The 16195-nt window shown below is 52.8% G+C and overlaps 5 protein-coding genes across 5 annotated transcripts; 2 read left to right on the top strand and 3 right to left on the bottom strand.

Annotated features, from left to right (window-relative positions):
- Nucleotides 1–698: 698 nt before the first annotated feature.
- Nucleotides 699–2667, top strand: QC764_707960 (uncharacterized protein). The gene is made up of 3 exons (XM_062950414.1): nucleotides 699–1593; nucleotides 1647–1747; nucleotides 1806–2667. The coding sequence occupies exons 1-3, from the start codon at nucleotides 1551–1553 to the stop codon at nucleotides 2370–2372; spliced, it is 711 nt and encodes a 236-aa protein (XP_062796427.1). The 5' UTR covers nucleotides 699–1550; the 3' UTR covers nucleotides 2373–2667.
- Nucleotides 2668–3470: 803 nt separating this feature from the next.
- On the bottom strand, nucleotides 3471–4286 carry QC764_707955 (uncharacterized protein; the record flags this gene model as incomplete). The annotated part of the gene is made up of 3 exons (XM_062950413.1): nucleotides 3471–3832; nucleotides 3898–4015; nucleotides 4247–4286. The coding sequence occupies 3 exons, from the start codon at nucleotides 4284–4286 to the stop codon at nucleotides 3499–3501; spliced, it is 492 nt and encodes a 163-aa protein (XP_062796426.1). The 3' UTR covers nucleotides 3471–3498.
- Nucleotides 4287–4508: 222 nt separating this feature from the next.
- On the bottom strand, nucleotides 4509–5255 carry MIC10 (Mitochondrial inner membrane organizing system component; the record flags this gene model as incomplete). The annotated part of the gene is made up of 2 exons (XM_062950412.1): nucleotides 4797–5255; nucleotides 4509–4703 (listed from the first exon to the last, which is right to left on the bottom strand). Exons 1-2 carry the CDS (start codon nucleotides 4881–4883, stop codon nucleotides 4509–4511), a joined length of 282 nt encoding a protein of 93 aa, XP_062796425.1. The 5' UTR covers nucleotides 4884–5255.
- Nucleotides 5256–5388: 133 nt separating this feature from the next.
- Nucleotides 5389–9915, top strand: QC764_707930 (uncharacterized protein). The gene is made up of 4 exons (XM_062950411.1): nucleotides 5389–5559; nucleotides 5617–7739; nucleotides 7790–7941; nucleotides 7990–9915. The coding sequence occupies exons 1-4, from the start codon at nucleotides 5542–5544 to the stop codon at nucleotides 9771–9773; spliced, it is 4077 nt and encodes a 1358-aa protein (XP_062796424.1). The 5' UTR covers nucleotides 5389–5541; the 3' UTR covers nucleotides 9774–9915.
- Nucleotides 9916–13681: 3766 nt separating this feature from the next.
- On the bottom strand, nucleotides 13682–15307 carry QC764_707920 (uncharacterized protein; the record flags this gene model as incomplete). Its single annotated transcript, XM_062950410.1, has 1 exon — nucleotides 13682–15307. One exon carries the CDS (start codon nucleotides 15305–15307, stop codon nucleotides 13682–13684), a length of 1626 nt encoding a protein of 541 aa, XP_062796423.1.
- Nucleotides 15308–16195: the final 888 nt, after the last annotated feature.

Here is a 16195-nt window from a genome sequence, read left to right as displayed (position 1 = left end):
ACGGATCGAGGCCGATAGTAGTGGCCTGGATATGCACATATCCATTGTACGATAATCCTTGCGGTATCTTTCGTTGCCGCAAGAAGTTAGCAACCCCCTGGCACCCCGCTTATGTGATCGACAACCCTCTTGCTGCAGGTGTCCGCTCTCTCATGATCGCGATAGAGAAAGCCGCAGTATCCTCTGCCTATCGACGTTGCCATGCATGAATGCTGTGATGGACACAATAAACAAGGTCCCTATTCTACATCTTTCCTGGGACGAAAATCGAAAAGCTGGCTAGGTATGGTTGCTATCAAATTCCCGATCGCTGGAAATTATCTGTAATTAAAAGATCCAACAGGTCTAGGAAGCCCTCAGACCTGCGCTGGGTGGAACTACTACAATCGACTACCTAGATTGGAGCCCGCCAACCGCGTGGTCTGTGGATCGTGAAAAAAACAACAGAGCCAACCCCCTGAGAGAGAAAAGCTGCTGCTCCACTCCTTTGGTGCCTGGGCAGATGTGAGGAACAGCACGCTGATTCGACCTCCACGATGGAGAAATGCGAGGATGTCATGGAGGGTTCCATCGTCAATCAACTTGCTTCGGCTGCACGAAAGATCCCCGCCGCCTCCCGCAATTACGAAATGTAACTTCAGCTGACAAGAGCCTGGCCGCCGGCGTGACCGCCTGTGCCGCTGCTGCTGCAAAAAAAAAAAAAAAAAAACCGTTGTTACCAGCTACCCGGAATCTGCGTTGTGCACCATGGTTCAAGTTATTTCTTTTCGTGCTGGTTGGCGAACGCCTTTCGAAGCTTTCCACAGGGCCAGCATGCGAGGCGCCCATTGATATTCCGTTTAGATGCATGAAAGGTTGAGCCGCCCAGCTGCTGAGCCAGCTTTAAATTAATTTCGCGTCCCAAGACCCCAGCATCCCCTTTCCGGTTGGCGCTGGCAGTATCAGACGCTAAGATCAAAGAAGCAATCTTCTAGAAGCTGACGTTCGTGGAGACCTCGGGGAGAACTCGTCAAAGCGGTCCTTTTCGTGATGGGATGAAGGCTGCGGCGTGGCAAACAAGGAAGAGGCGTGGGAAATAGGGGCTCGATCTTCCAGGTTATTCTTGTCAGATATCAACCCAAGAACAAGGGAAGTGACGGTTGCGAGTGTTGGGTTTCTCGTTTCATTGACTTTCAGAAACAGTGTTGTAAGGGCCTTGAAGACTCTTTGCCCATGACCGACGCACTATGCTCAAGCTGAAGGGAAGGCGGTCGATATGGGATGAACCTGCAGCTCTCACGGGATGTGTGGCTCCCCGCCATCATCTGAGCCTGTACGATCTCCGTTCAGCGCCTCTCACAGCGGGCCGGTCTCGTTCTTGGCACTCTTACGCGCCACACCGCTCAATGCCTGATAGAGACTAGGGTCCCCAGCACTTCAGTTGGTGATCACTTCAGTTGTTGATGTTCTACATGAACAATCCTCTGTAAAAGACTCCAGTTTCGACAACCCTGGCAGCCTCGCGAGCCAGCCTTGCTACTATAACCTGAATAGTGGCATAAAACGACAACATGGCGTCGTCCGTTATTCCGCTAGAGCGTCTCGGAGGCCATGGTATGCCCTTCGTAAACAATGGCGGTGTACTCGGGTCTAATGTGTATAAACAGCGTTCAACCACAGGACCAGTGTAGAGTTGGAGGAAGAGTATGATCGTTTGAGAGATCTGGCTCGGGCAGAGGCAGAGAAGAAGAAGTCATGCTTTGATCGGGTACGGGTTGTCCTCCTATCTCGCGGTAGAATCTCACTAACCACATTGACGACGGCAGGCTCATGAAGCATATGAGCGTGGGGATGGCGCCGAGGCAAAGGCTTTGTCGAACGAGGGCAAACGCCATCAAGCGAAGCAGGCCGAGTATAACAAAAAGGCTGCCGAATTCATCTTCCGGGAGAACAACGCCATGGGCCGGATAGCTGAGGATACCATCGACTTGCATGGTCTGTTTGTTGAAGAGGCAGAGGATATCCTCGAAGCCAGAATCCGTGATGCTCAGGCTCGCGGTCAGTCCCACTTGCACGTCATTGTCGGGAAGGGCAATCACTCAACTGGGGGGGTCCGAAAGATTAAGCCGCGTGTTGAGCAGCTCTGCCGAGAACTCGGTCTCGACTATGCCACAGAGGAAAACGAGGGGCGTATCTATGTTGATCTTGGTGGCAACCGTGTCGAGGCTCCTCCCCCTCTGTCCCCACAGCCAGATGGGCACCAGTCGCACAGCCGTCCCCAGAAGAGACCGCATCGGCCCCGGCCAGAACGGCCCCAGCGTCCACAACGCCCTGAAGAGCCGGAGGACGATGGCATCTTCGGCTGTATCAAGGCCTGTTGTACGGTTATGTAGGGCCAAAAGTTGGAGATGTCGTTTGTTGCCCTGGGGGGGTTTGTGTGTATTGTTGGAATGAAAGTATATGGGATACGATGTGAATGACTGCATTGGAAACACAAAGGAATCTGGGATATATATCTATATGTCTTTGGCAAGTTGGTCTGTTGGTCTGGTCAAATTCCAGGTCAAAGAGTTTGATGACTGAACCGGGCTGAAGTGGGCTTTTTTTGAGTTGGCTGGTGGCCGCCTCGCACTACAGAAAACACAGTAAAAGCTCAACAATTGTTTGAAATCTGTTTGAACATGTCATGACACCTTCCTGCTGCCTGCCGCGCTTGCCACCTGCCGCGCTTGCCATCATCTGTCTGGCACATGATTTTGCACTTTCGACTGTCATTTGTCGATGTTGCAACACGCCCTTCCTACTTCCTCGAGCTGCTTTCCGGTGTCATGTCGCTACAAAGTTGTTGTTATTGATAAGTCCAACACGTTGTTCATGATGCCCATCCTCTACCTCTTCAATACCTAAGTAATAACCATCTTCTAGACCTCACCACTCTTCAGACATCCTTGATGCATTTTGACCGCTACCTCTAGACTCATCTCAACAACCAAAACACACCTCTCCTCTAGCTCAGTCCTAATGCATGTCGTCCTGCCCTCAACAACAACCCGCTTGGTCACCCACCGGAAGCCCTCCCGGCCTCCGCACGGTATCAAACGACAACACCACCCCTTCAACCCAACCATAACGCCCCGCCTCGACTCTCACCACCCCCTCTACTCCCGCCTCGGCCCCAACTCCCTCTCCCGCTAACCCCACAACCCCAAAATGGAAACCCTCTTCACAACCTCCAAGCCCAAACCCCAAATAACCACCACCACCACCACCACCCCCTCCGCCACCCGCCTCGAAATCATTCTCCTCGCCCTCTTCATCCTCTCCCTCGTCCTCCTCCTCCTCTTCATCCTCGCTCTCGCCCTCCGCCGCCAAGTATCCACCTCAACCAACAAACGCCGTCACCACCGCAGCAGCCACCAACCCGACGTCCATGGCCGCGCCTCCTCACCATGTCTATTCAACACGGTCTTCGGCGGTGGCCCACTCCCTCACGAACCCTTGCTGTCTTCTTCTACCTCGTTACCCGCAGACGGGAACGAGAAAACGTCGCTGCTCAACCGCGTCAGAAAGGCAAGCGAGGATCTTGCAGAGGCGGTGCAATACGAGTTGATGGAGCTGGGGAGGAAGGTCTCGGCGCATGGGAGGGCGGTGGTGGTGGGTGCCACCGCGGCGAGGAGGGAGCAGCAGGAGAGGAGGACGGCGAGGGATGAGGAGGTTGGATTGGATGCCGCCGCTGGGAGTGGTCTTGCCGGTCAACAACAGCATGGGTTTGACGGTTGGAGGGATCAAGACTGGGGTTGGGATACGGAGGCTTGTAGTATGGTTGGGCCCAAGCCGAAGCCGAAGCTGGAGACTGTGGTGAGGAGGTCGATTAGTTGGGTGATGGATCGGGGTGGTAGGAGGTCGAGTTATGCTTACTCTCGGGGGTTTGCTTCGCCTTGTAATACTGGGGGATTTAGGCCGAGGATGGGGGTTGGTGGTGGTGGTAGTGGTGGTGGTGGTGGCGGGAGGAGGAGGAGTTTGGCTGTGACGGGGGCTGAGTATGCTGTGTGAGACTGAGAGAAGCTCGTGAGGGCTTTGATTTTTTCTGGAAACTGAAAGAATGGGTAACTTAACATGGTGGAGATGTGTATCGTGAGAGCAAATAGGTGGTAGTGGTTCAACCTATCTATAGATTACGCGCACCTAGAATATGTTTCAGCTTTGCTTTGCCGCGATGTCATATCTCCTGTCAAAGAGATCACCCAAAGAAGCACATGACAAACACCACCATATATAAATGTCGAGAAAATAAGTTCAATCGTCATCTTCTCATTCCCCTCTCCCTTCTTCCTACTCGTCTAAGTAAGGTGATTTTTGACACACACCAGAGAATTTTTGTACACTTGTTTCCCCAAACCACCCATCGCTAACTCGGAATCTCCTTCTCTTCCAGCGCCATTCCTCTCTCTTGCCTCGTCTGTCTTATCTACCCCTCCGTATCGATTGTTTTTGTGGTTCTATTTTTTGCGTGAATTTGATTTGGTGATCTAGGCTTGCTTCCTGATCTCCTTGGCAGCCTGCTTCAAGCTGGAATTGCACTCCTCGTACGCCCGGCCGGCACCGAAGCCGACGCCGACGAAGGCGGGCCACGCCCTGCGCTTGAAGAGGAGGACTGAGAAGACTACGCCGAAGCCGAGGCCGAGGGAGGACTTGATGATGAGGTTGGAGAAGCAGCGGTCCCACTGAACACACGCACACACACACACACATTGTTAGTAACTACCGGTACTGTAGATTGGTGTATAGGTATATTGGGGACGGGGGAGGGGTCGGACCTTCTCGTTGAGGAGGGCTTCGCTGACGGGGCGGGAGACAGCGCGGGAGGTGGGGGATGTCGTCGTCGCGGGGGCGGTGTCAGCCATTGTGATTGTGTGGGAGTGAGTGCTGGAGGTAGGTTGGTGCGGTGGTTAGTTATTGAGGGGTTGGTGGTGGTGGCTGCGGGGATTGTGAATTCTCAATGCAAGCATGTGAGGAGGAGCTTTGGGGAGCTTGGTATATCGTACCTTGGAAGCGATTGACTGGTAATTCCTACAATGGAGTAAGTATACAGAGGACTGACTATAACGAGTGGAGGTGGGGAGGAGTACAGGTAAATCAATACCTCAACTTTTTGTGAGATATGCTGTTGTTCGGCAAGTACGTCAGTGGTGTGTGTCGGCTGAGTTGATTGAAGCTATTTTGTTTTTGGCACACACCCGCCGGGTAACAAGGACGTCGTTGCCAAGAACTGGGCTCTCAATGCGGTTCGCGTTAATGGCTCCCTGTCCCCGTTGTCTCCCGAAGGCGGTGAGGGGGCTTTGGGTGGGACGGTGGTTTGGTGGTGAGCGGAATGGACGGCAGAATTTTGGGATTTTTTTGGCAGAAAGTTTGGGGAGCAGCTGCATCTGCGCGACGTGGGGCCTGGTCGCATTTCGGAGGGAGCTTTTGCTGGAGAGAGCTCGATGGCGAAAAAGAAACTGGGGAGCATTTTGCGACAAAAGATGAAATTATAGGGTTCTTTTTTACTTTTGATAATCAACAATGAAGGGTCAGGCCATGGTACGTTTTTACAATTCGCAATGTTCCAAGGCGCAGCCCCGAGTAACAATCGCAAAGACAGGCGAAGCAGCCCTGATCAGGGCTGTTCAGGCATTCCACAAGGACACCAACATCGAAACACTACCAGAAAGACTCGAAAACATCTGGGATATACTATCAGAGCACCATGGAGGAAACTTTCACGCCGCCGAGGAAATGCTCTCGCGATCACTCCTAAAGCAAATGGTCGGGAAGACTGAGAATGCCGAAAAAGTGCGACGATACTCTCGAACATGGGACGTCTTGGGTGCCGTCTTTCAGCGCACCCCTCTCTTCTCCCTAGCAAAATCGCTGGCGGACTGGAAGTTCATCGGCATATTACAACAGACCTTGCGCGAGCTACGAGACATCGCGGTTGATGCAGGATTTAGGCTGGACGAGATCGAAGATGTAGAAATGACCGACGCCCCAGGCCCAGGAAGCCCATCACCCTCCAGGAAAAGAAAACGGACAGAGACGCTTGTGTTCGACATAGTGGCGCAACGGACAACATCGGGGTGCTTACTGGCTGCGAAGGCCCTTCTTGAAGCGCTCAGGATACTGCTGGCTCGATGCGAGACCAAGCTGAACGATGGACCACCAACACACCGGATGGGCGCTGAGCACGTCAAGTCATTGTTTTCATTGTCAGCGACCGATGCGGCTGAGATTCTCGGGCCAATACTGGACTTGTGCATTGCGGCTCATACCTGCTTGGATGATGCCTCGTACAGAGAGGTGTCTTCATGGCTGTCTACCGTCAGTTCTATCTGGGCCTTGCACCTACAAGGCCCAGGCGATGCTTTAGAGGTTGCGGCGCGTTTGGCTTCTTCAGCAACCCTTCTTCTGGGGATGTTGATGGATGTGGCAGACCTAGGTTCCCGCAGAATCCAAAGTCCTACCAAGGAACGCTGGGCAAAGGATCTTCGTCGGTTCTTGTCCCGTAATCTGATGCTTCCTGCCAGGGCGGCTTTCCTCAACAGGAATGACCGGTCAGTTCTCCAGAGAGCTGTTGAGGCCTGTTCTGCTGGACCACCCCCACGCTTTATGCGTCGTCCATCCTCATCCTTTATGACTTTCCCAGTCATTTTTGACTTGGTTGGCCAGTCTCCGCGTGAGTTTGGTGGTAACACCTCCATCAAGGACTATGAAACATGGGTCCAGGCGGTGTTCGATACCATGCTCACGACTTCAAAAACCATCCCCCACCTCAAGGGTCAGGTAGAAAGCGAGGGTAAGTCAGCGATGCGGAGGGTTTTGGAGGTGGCAACATACCGAGACGAATCTCTTTCCGCGGAGAGCCTCCGGCTGGTGTGCAAGGAATTTGCCCTTGGCGAGCGTAACAATGATTGGGATATACTTTTGTCCATCGTAAAACTCAACCCCGATGCGTTTCTGCTCTCGGAGGACGGAAAGGAGCTTCTGAACCAGATTCTGGAAAAGACGAAAGGTTCAGATTCTTTGACTGATGAAGACCGGGAGGTGGCTGTCGAGTTCATTGCCCTCCTTGCCAAAGGATATGCCCAAGCCCGCGACTTGTCTTCGTTTGTCAAGACCTGGCTTCATTACCTCGATTCTCCCAAATCCGAAGGGAAATTGGACCCCCTGTGGGCACAAGAAGAGCTAGCGGGTACAGTCGCGTCTTTGGTGCAATTTTCTCTCAATGCCAATCAGCTTGCGGAGTTGGTAGCATGGCTGTCGGAGCAAGAGGCAAGCGCGGCAAGGGTTTTCCTTCTTGAGGCTCTTTCTAGGGGTGTTGCTCGCGAGGAATTTATTGATGCGGCAAACATGAAGATTTTTGATGCTATCATGGCTCAGAAGGTCTCCAAGAAGGATGCCCTTCTCATCTCTGCTTGCCGTTGGAGTGATGCTGCCCGGACTCTCACTGAGGGCACGCTTGAGGAGGCCGGTCGGGTTTGGTCACGGGTCGACTCACACCTAAAGAGGACTTTGAAGAAGTCGGGGGTGGATGGGGAGGATACCTTTGCTGCGTTCGAGTGCTGTGTCGCTGCTTGGCTGTCAAACTATCCTGAAGGTGCCGATGAGGAGGAAACGTCTAGATTGGTCTGCTCCTTCCTTGGGAAACTTGAGGAGGATGCGAGCTCCGAGTCAAGGAGACGATATATCTCTTGGATTCTCGAGGAGGAGCCTCGTCTTGTCAGGTGTGGATTCTATGACCTTCATTTCTGGCTACTTTGCTAACTGTTCACAGCATGGTCGTTGACAAGACGGGCAAAGTACCAGATATCATTCTGTCGCTTGTCAAGCCCACACCTGGGGGTGACTCGGCTGGTTTACGTCATGCCGCCACAGTTGGCAAAGTTCTGTTGAAGGAATGCGATACTGGAAACCAGAAGCTCACTGGTAAGCTGGCTCAGCCTTGTTGTTAATGACACATTCTAACGTCAACAGATACTCTGATCGACACCGTCATCAAAGTGATTGAAGAGTCTGAGGCCGGGACGTTTCAACCATCAACCAAGGATGCTGTTCTGTTCCTGCTCAATGCGCCTATGGAAACCCTTAGCCGCAGCCAGCGGGAAGCCACGATGAAGACGTTGATCAGCCACGTTCCACGAGCCTCGAACAAGGCGGGACCACTTGGGGTAGACTACTGGGAGCCAGTGCTCTCCTTGATGGTCAAGCTAATGAACGAGCCAACCTTCTATGAGGGGATGAGCTTCAGCCATTTGGAAACTGTTGGGGCAGGTCTTGTTTCAACGACGGGTGATGATGCCGAAGTTCAGCGCCTCTTCTCTTTGCTGTACGACCTGGCTGTGTTGACTATCCGACAAATGGCAAGCGGAAACCTTGATTCGAGGGAGAAGACATACCTCTCTGATGCCAAGGCGGTGCTTCAGGAGAAGGCAGCTGATGGCGATACTGTCGTGCGTCTCGTTCTTCTGCGCGCCTTTCTCGCGACTGTCCAAGAGTCCAAGACTGCCCCAAGGCTGGAGAGGGCTGGTCTGGACTTCAGCGGCCTTGGAGATGACCTATTCCAGATGGCTTCATCCGTTGTGACAGCCGGCAGATGGCGTGGAAAGAAACTACTGGCTCTTCTGTTCGCGTTGTCTGCTCTTGACGGTATGGGACGCGATTCTGTCAAGCAAGCGGTCGCCTCTGCCATAAAGCCACTCATCAAGACTAGCGACAAGCTAGTTGACGAAGGCATCCAAGCTGGTTGGTCCATCCGCATGTTCTTGGCAGACCACTTCCTCGAATCCCTCGAGTCCCCGTTCCAAATCGAGCTCGACATGGAGATTTCCGAGTCTGGCGAGGTCATCAAGTCCGCCATCGAAGTCCCAGTTCTCCGCAAATACGTCGACGCCGTAGTCCGCCACGCCGACGAACCCATCAAACTCCACTACCTCAAAGACCTCCTCCTCACCAACCCTCCCAGCCGAAACGAACTCCTTGGCCGTCTCCTCATCATCGACCAATTAATCCACCACCTTAAGGGTTCTAAGCCATCCTCTTCCTCCTCCGAATTCGACCTCCCCCAAGCCCACGCCATCCTCACCAAATCCCTCCCCGCCCTCACCACCCTCCCGCACATAATCCAAACAACCAAAACACTTTTGTTTCTTCTCGACCACTCAACAATGAAACAGTTCAACATCGACCTCACCCTCTCCCGCGTCTCCCTCCTCGCCAACTCCTCCTCTTTCCAGACCCTCCTCGCTTCCCAATCTCAACTCTACCTCCCTTTGTGCTCCCTCCTAGAAGTAGTGATAAAACGTCACCGCCACCGCCTCGAGGGCCACTTCCACATCGTCCTCTCCCCCCTTCAGGACCTTCTCCGGTTACTCCTCTCCAAGTGCGACTCCTCCCCACAGTGGGAGAAGAACGCTCAGCGATTCTCCCGACTCCTCACGCTTATCTGCGAGCCCACTGCAGCTACCACCGCGCAGACAAATCACACTGTCCTCGAATCGGAAAAGGACAGGGCGAAGAGGTATGCGGGGCAGTACATGTATTTGGTGTTGATGCAGTACATCAAGTGCCAGCTGGAGTATGTTGCTCCGCCGCACGCGATTAAGGAAGTGCTGGAGAAGGAGGGGATGTATGCTATCATTAGGATTACGAGCCAGGAGGGGTTGAAGATTATGAGTGAGGGGATGGATGGTGGGGGGAGGGTGGTGTTTAAGGAGTTGTGGAGGAGGTGGGAGAGGTTTGGGAAGTGGACTGGTGTGTAGTGTAGGTTTGTTGCGGGAGAGGGAGTTGATGGAAAATGTGCATACCTGGTTCTGTTGTTCATATGGGTGTTATGCAGAAGGAAGTTCGTGTGTGTTTTATATCATTTCATGCGTGTGGCGATAAAGGATAGACGTGCCAGGTTTCTGTCGGTGTCCATTGACTATCATTGAACGTCTATCCACTTTCTTTGACACATTTTGATTATCTTTTGACACTTTTTGGGTTATCTCTTGAAGCCCACAGACCATCTTTCAAGAGGTATTAACCACCCGTTAAAGCCTAGTGATTGTCTTTATATCCCCTTTAACTATGTCTTAATACCTCGAAACTGTCTTCTAACCCGACTTGTTTATCCTGAGAGGATTAAACTGCTTTATCCACTCTTAAAGGCTTGCCCATTCTCCGTATTTCCCGCTCTTGCAACGCTGGCCTGTCTGATAAGGGTATTGGCACTGAAATCCATCCTACTGCCAAATTCAGCACTGCTACCTCTGGTTGACCCTCCCTGGCAACTCTGCCTCCTCTCGATAACCCCCCTCCCGCTCCCCCATCTCTCAACCATCTCCTGCACCCGGCTCACATCGTCACCCTCAGTCTTTATTGCTATATCAAGTATCTCTTATACCCTTTTTGAACCCCATACATTTATTTGCGTACAGGATTTTTCTCTTGCTCCTCTTCCATGCCTCCTCCTCTTCTTTTTCTCTCCTTCCCCTCTCCTCCTTCACCTCCTCCTCCTCTGCTCCCCCCTCGTCATATTTGGACTGCTTCGAGCTGTCGAAACCAGCGCTGACGCGTGTGTGTATCAGTCGATCGGATATTGAAATCGGCACCGCCTCTGCCAACTCTGAACGGGTTGTTGGCTCCCTGGCCAACCTGACCACAGCTTTCGCGCTGCAACACCATCTGGCCGGCAGGTCCATCACCACTGTCTCTGGCTGACACTTCCCACACAGCCCCGTCTCCTCTTGGTGTTGACAGGCAACGCGGCGTAATAGATAGGAAGCGTGCGGCCCAAGTAGTCTGAGCAAGCGTGTGAGGAAGAGACTATCTCGTGTGGTGGAAAAGAAGTGGAAGCCCAGTAACACCCTGTGGCCCACCATGGTGTGTATCCCACAAATCCTGTCAATCCCCCTCCTAAACCGCGCTTTCAAGATATCGACCACGATATCATCCCTGCCCCTTCTCCCTCAAACTCACAGCGATTGCTCCTCCCCGCATCAAGCATCTCCTGCACCCTCTCCAAAATCCCACATGTCGTCGTCGTGAGCGAACGCTATTATCCACCGTTGGCTCACGGCCATATCACTACCTAGGTTGGTATTCTTTCATCCGTCGTCCTGAACTGGTATGAGCTGTCGAAGCAGGGCGGAACGTGAATACAACGGTTGATCGGACCTGAGCGGCGGGCTCTGAGAGGTTGGCATAGTTGGATTGTGCGTTGATATCGATGTGATGGTGATAGTGCTGTTGTTTCTGTTGTTGTTGCTGCTGGTGCTGGTGCTGGTGCTGCTGCTGCTATGTGGCGTTGGTGGTGCTGCTGTTGCTGTTGCCGAGGTTGGAGGGCTTGATTGCTTCTATAGCAACACAAGTTCGCCCTTTGAAAGCGCAACCCGTTTGTCCACAGTATGTGGGTATGGCCCAGTCTCCCCTCCTTCAATGGTAAAGCCCTTGTGTTGAACCACCTGAACAAAGATAAGACGCAGTTGAAGAAAAAAAGTGTGATTTATTCGACTTAGCTGAAGAGTCTTTGGTTTGTTGATAAAGACCGAAAGACAAGACTGGGGGGAGAAAATAACAAGTTTGTGCTTAAGATCGCGCCAGTAACGCGATCTCAAAAAGGCAAGGGCAAATCTGAGACAGGTCCTCCTTCCTTGAAAAAGTAACCCTTTAAACTGGGTGCTGGATGTGGAGGAAGGCACCGACCTGGTTGTGACTTCTCTTGATACTTGGGTGGGCAGGTGGGTGTCTGAAGAGGAAAGAGCTAACTTTGGACAGGAAGGTACAACCTTTAGCTGTATAAAAGGGGAGCCACACTAGAGTGCGACAGCAATATGATGTTTTGCAGATATTCATGTGGTACTTGAGGTCCTAGAAATAACTTATAAAACGTAATTCCTTAACCTGAGGAAGCTTTGAAAGGAGGCTATTGTAAGCATCAGCTTCATGAACATAGATCTAATAGTTTACATCGTACGAAAGGCTATAGACTCATAGTAGCACTTCTGTACCGATTCTGTCAAATGAGCTCTAGATCTCGTCTATGATGCTGTTGCCATAGCCACAAGACACCCCCCCCTCCCTTCCCTCATCCCCTCCAAGAATCACATCATCCTCTGACGTACTACAAACACAACTAACTCCCTCCCCTTTCCCAGACACTCACGCCATCCTCACCTTACCCATGCAATACCAAACCGAACATCCACCCCCTCAAACATTAATATATCCCCAAAGTCCAAACCCCAGGGTCCATCTCATGTACCCCAGATTCCTCCCATGTGTCCCGGTGACACAACCCAGACACCATCCACATCATCTAGGACATACTCCAGATCGTGTAACACAAGTCCCAAGTCCAAGGGCACGGATTGTCCGCCCTCACCAATTGACCACTTTAAAAAAGTCTCAGGGGAACAATCCCCTTTCCTTCCCCCCCCACAAAAAAAAAAAGGTGTTGTTGAAAATATTTCTTCACTATTCTTACACACTACAAAAATATCCGCTGCTGCCCAGTTCTTGTAACAACAAGTCCGTTTAGGTCGCGATGCATGCATGCCATCCTAAAATTCTCTTCCTCTACCTTGATGTGTTGTTCAATCCAATGCAACACACCATCACCATGCCTCTTCCCTCCCAACCCCTCACAAAACTCCCAAACAGTGCGCCTGCTTTATCTCCCCGTCCAAGAAATCCAAGAATTATTCCCCTCCCCTCCCCTCCCCACTGGCGTGTGTACAGCAGCTGTAGTGTATGAACAATGATGTATGCAAGTGATGTAAAAGTGGTTGATCCCACCCCACTAAACTTTATTACCGGAACACCTTCCCCAATGCAGTTATGAAATCCTGCTCTTCTCTTGCTGAATGATGAAATGCCATGCCCATCAATGCCGCCCCCCTCCGAAAAAAAAAACCGGCTTCTCGAAGCTCAAGAGAAGAAAGCAAAAAAATTCGCCAATGATGCAAGCCTCTCCCACCCTTTCGGATTTTCGAACCAATCGAAAATTGAAGGTCCTGGTATGTTGGAAAACAAGTTGCTGGCGGCAAAAAGAAAATGTCGTAGCTGGGTGGATAATGCTCGCTCCCAATGGTGCCAAAAAAAAAAAAAAAAACCGCCCCAATCCGTCGCTATGCATGCGGCAATTGTGAAAACAGAGAGAGAGAGAGAGAGAAAGAAAAGTTCGTGTGCGTGTGCGTTATGCATCTGTGTTGTTGAGTCGTCCAATGGCCAAGCCCCCGAGATGTGAGAGCCACCAGCCATTCAGCAGCCATCGGGCTGCTGCGGGATGCGTGGGGTTCCGAGGCGGTCTGTCGAAGCGGTGCTCGCCGCAGCAAACTCCAAAGTGTCCGAAAACCCCTCAGCCCCCCCGACAAAGAGTCATTCGAGGCGTGGAGGAGGCTCGTCGGTATGGTCGCTCGCTTTTCGGAGTTTGAAATTCTAGCCGAAGCGGTGGCTGGGCAGAAGGTCCACTGCAATCGCCAAAGTATTGCGCCCCCGGCATTCAGGTCTTTCGAGCCCCAAAGACGTTGGTGTATGGTCTTGGCATGGTGATGTGGACCTTGATGGCATCCCGCGGGAGCGGTTCATTGATGACATCGGGCGGGTTGGTGCCACTGCCGTGGTAGATAATTTTTGGTTGCCGCCACCGTCTAGAACAGCAGCAGCGCCGATAGCGGCGCCGTGTTCAGCAGCTGACAGGAACCCATCTGGCTGGAACTCCATCCGGACCAACCTCGTACGGCTTCGTGCTAGGTTTTCGGGGCGGCAGAGCCCACCTTGCCCGGCCCGGCCGTTGGTCGTCCAGCTTGCCCCGTTTGCGCATGGCCATCTCCATAACAGCAATGCGGATGAAGTCGGGGTTCTCGCGCATTTCCCGCTGGCGTGGTCCAGGCATGGGGTACTCGGAGGGCGTCGGCTTGACCTGTTGCTGTTGCGATGTGTTTGATGCCGAAGATGGTCCTACTGATGGGTAGGGAGAGCGGCCAGGAGAAGGTCCACTTCGCGCTCGGTGGACCTTGTATGTTTGCATCTGAATCGATGCCGTAAATGTTCGTAGGGCGGGACCATTGGTGATAGACTGCGGCTTCTCGAGTCGCGCAGTTGTCGTCGGGTTGAGGTAGCGACGCAAGGCTGCGGTTGGCTCTTCCTCAAGTGGAGGTGGCCTGCGCTCATCAGTGTAAGGGACCTGCGGGTCGATGGTGAGAATAGACCTGGTGAGAAAGTCTTCTGGTGGGATCGATGTGAAGTTCAGGTTCGAGAACGACTTGGCGGCCTGGCGCAAGGCGCGCAACGAAGCGGTCAGATTCGACTTGAATGCTGCCTTGAAAGGCGATCGCGAAACCTTCTTGTCTTGGGTTTCAGCCTTGTCCTCGTCAAAAACGCTGAAATCCAACTGCTCAACCGCCACCTCGGGCGATGAGAGCGGGTGAGACAAGACCTCCTCCGGAGGGGAAGCAACGGGGGTCAAGGAACGCCGAGTAGGCTTGACACTCCGCCTCCTAATTGGTGTCCGGGGAGATTCCAAGGAAGAAAGTGTATCGGTAGCGTAAGAGTTGCAAAGAGATGGCATAGACTCCAGAGAGACAGTCCTCGTCGACAGAACCGAACCCATCGAGCTCTCGCAATAAGACATGCTGTCTGACTCCGCCTCGAGATCCTCGGGTGACATCAGCAGCAGATCTAATGGACTCTTGCTCAAGGACAAGCTGAGTTCCTTCTCGGATTCTTGGGCTCTCTCGATGATGGACTCAACAGTCATGCGCTTCTCCATCTTGGCCTGCCTCACACTCCTGGTCTGCCTAGGCGGTGGAATGCTCGTGATGGCAAGCAGCGCAGCCACAGATGGCGGAATGACATCTGGTGAGTGTCCATCCTTGGGACGGTGCGACGCCGAGTTGTGCCTTCGGTCGCCATGGTGGCGATGTGGTTTTTGGGGACGAAGGGTATCGCGAGACTTTGGTCTGGATGGAATCTGAACAGGAGTCGATGGGGTTATAGGACGAGAAATCGTAGTGGTTGTTCGAGGAGGGCTCAGGGCAGAGGACCCAAGGCGACTGGTCTCTCTTCGCTTGGAGGGCATGGCGGGAGCGGTAACACGGCTGCTGTTGCTGACGGTGACTGGTGTAGGATGTTGAGGGAAGCGTTCATATTCCTCAGCTATGGTACGGATGGACGTAGGTGTAGGCGCAGGCGCAGAAGAAGAGGATCGAAGGTGGGAGGTGGGAATAGGTGTAGGTGTAGGTGTAGATTTAGGTCGAGGTTGGGGCGGCGAGGCGTGCCTGGAAACAAGATAGGAACGTGCAGACATCATACTGTCGAGTTGGCGGCCCTTGGCATTAATAGCACACGACAAAGAGACCCTGAGGTAACGAGGTACCACTCCAGCTGGCCGGACGGTGCGGATCGGCTTCGCAGGGCATTCCCGGCTAGACCGTATTCAGGAACTGACCTGCTGCCCTGTGGTCGGCGACCAACAGAAGGCCAGCGAATTCCAGGGCTTGTCAGCGCTGGATGCCACGACACACGGGAGACCCTGTGATGCGGTCCAATGTCTCGCGTGCCAGCAGCGAAACGAGTACGTAAAAGTACGTAACGAGAAGGCCCAAAGATCCACTGTCTTGAGTGCCTTGGACCCTAGCTGCTGCTTTTCTTCGGAGGCTTGCGCTCCAACGTTCCGTCCCCCAGGAATCAAGAGATATTACCAAGCCGGGACTTGAATTTGCGGTGCAACGGTGATTTGGCTCAAAGGCTGCGGAGCCGGCGGGATGTCGAGCCGTTGGGATCGAAAGTTGGCGGTTTTGAGATAAAAGCTTTCTGTCGTCACTGTGTGGACAAGCTGAGGGGCGGCAGATGGATGCAGGTTGGCTCAGGTGGGTGTTATGCAAGCGTGGTCCCCGGTCTTCTGGGGAATATCGAACGGGTCCCTGAGTCTAAGGTAGTTGCCGAAAATGGACAGGCTTCGATTACAAACTTTCTAGCAGATGCAGTATTCGGAGGTGTAGATTGAGCGAGATATCCGTATGTGTTTTTCTTCGGTCTGTATATGATCAAACATAGGTAGAAAGACAACTAGGTTGAAACGCGTGGCGGGCTGCGGCTTGTTATATACTCTCAGGTATTAGCACGGCGGCGGTTGTCAGATGGCTGGCGGCAGCGGTGGTGGAGTCCCTGATAAGGACCGTTTCCAGTTGGGAACTGC

This window comes from Podospora pseudoanserina (assembly GCF_035222485.1).
Source record: "Podospora pseudoanserina strain CBS 124.78 chromosome 7 map unlocalized CBS124.78p_7, whole genome shotgun sequence".
Taxonomy (NCBI): domain Eukaryota; kingdom Fungi; phylum Ascomycota; class Sordariomycetes; order Sordariales; family Podosporaceae; genus Podospora; species Podospora pseudoanserina.
The sequence above is the reverse complement of the archived record's forward strand: the minus strand, read 5'-3'. Positions and strand labels throughout refer to the sequence as shown.

What these genes read in the sequence shown, in the direction of transcription:
- QC764_707960 (XM_062950414.1), top strand. Translation starts at nt 1,551, where the DNA reads ATGGCGTCGTCCGTTATTCCGCTAGAGCGTCTCGGAGGCCATG. An exon ending in AGAGCGTCTCGGAGGCCATG is followed by an intron (nt 1,594 to 1,646) that starts GTATGCCCTTCG and finishes GTGTATAAACAG; the next exon opens with CGTTCAACCACAGGACCAGT. An exon ending in AGAAGTCATGCTTTGATCGG is followed by an intron (nt 1,748 to 1,805) that starts GTACGGGTTGTC and finishes TGACGACGGCAG; the next exon opens with GCTCATGAAGCATATGAGCG.
- QC764_707930 (XM_062950411.1), top strand. An exon ending in GAGGAGCCTCGTCTTGTCAG is followed by an intron (nt 7,740 to 7,789) that starts GTGTGGATTCTA and finishes AACTGTTCACAG; the next exon opens with CATGGTCGTTGACAAGACGG. An exon ending in TGGAAACCAGAAGCTCACTG is followed by an intron (nt 7,942 to 7,989) that starts GTAAGCTGGCTC and finishes TAACGTCAACAG; the next exon opens with ATACTCTGATCGACACCGTC.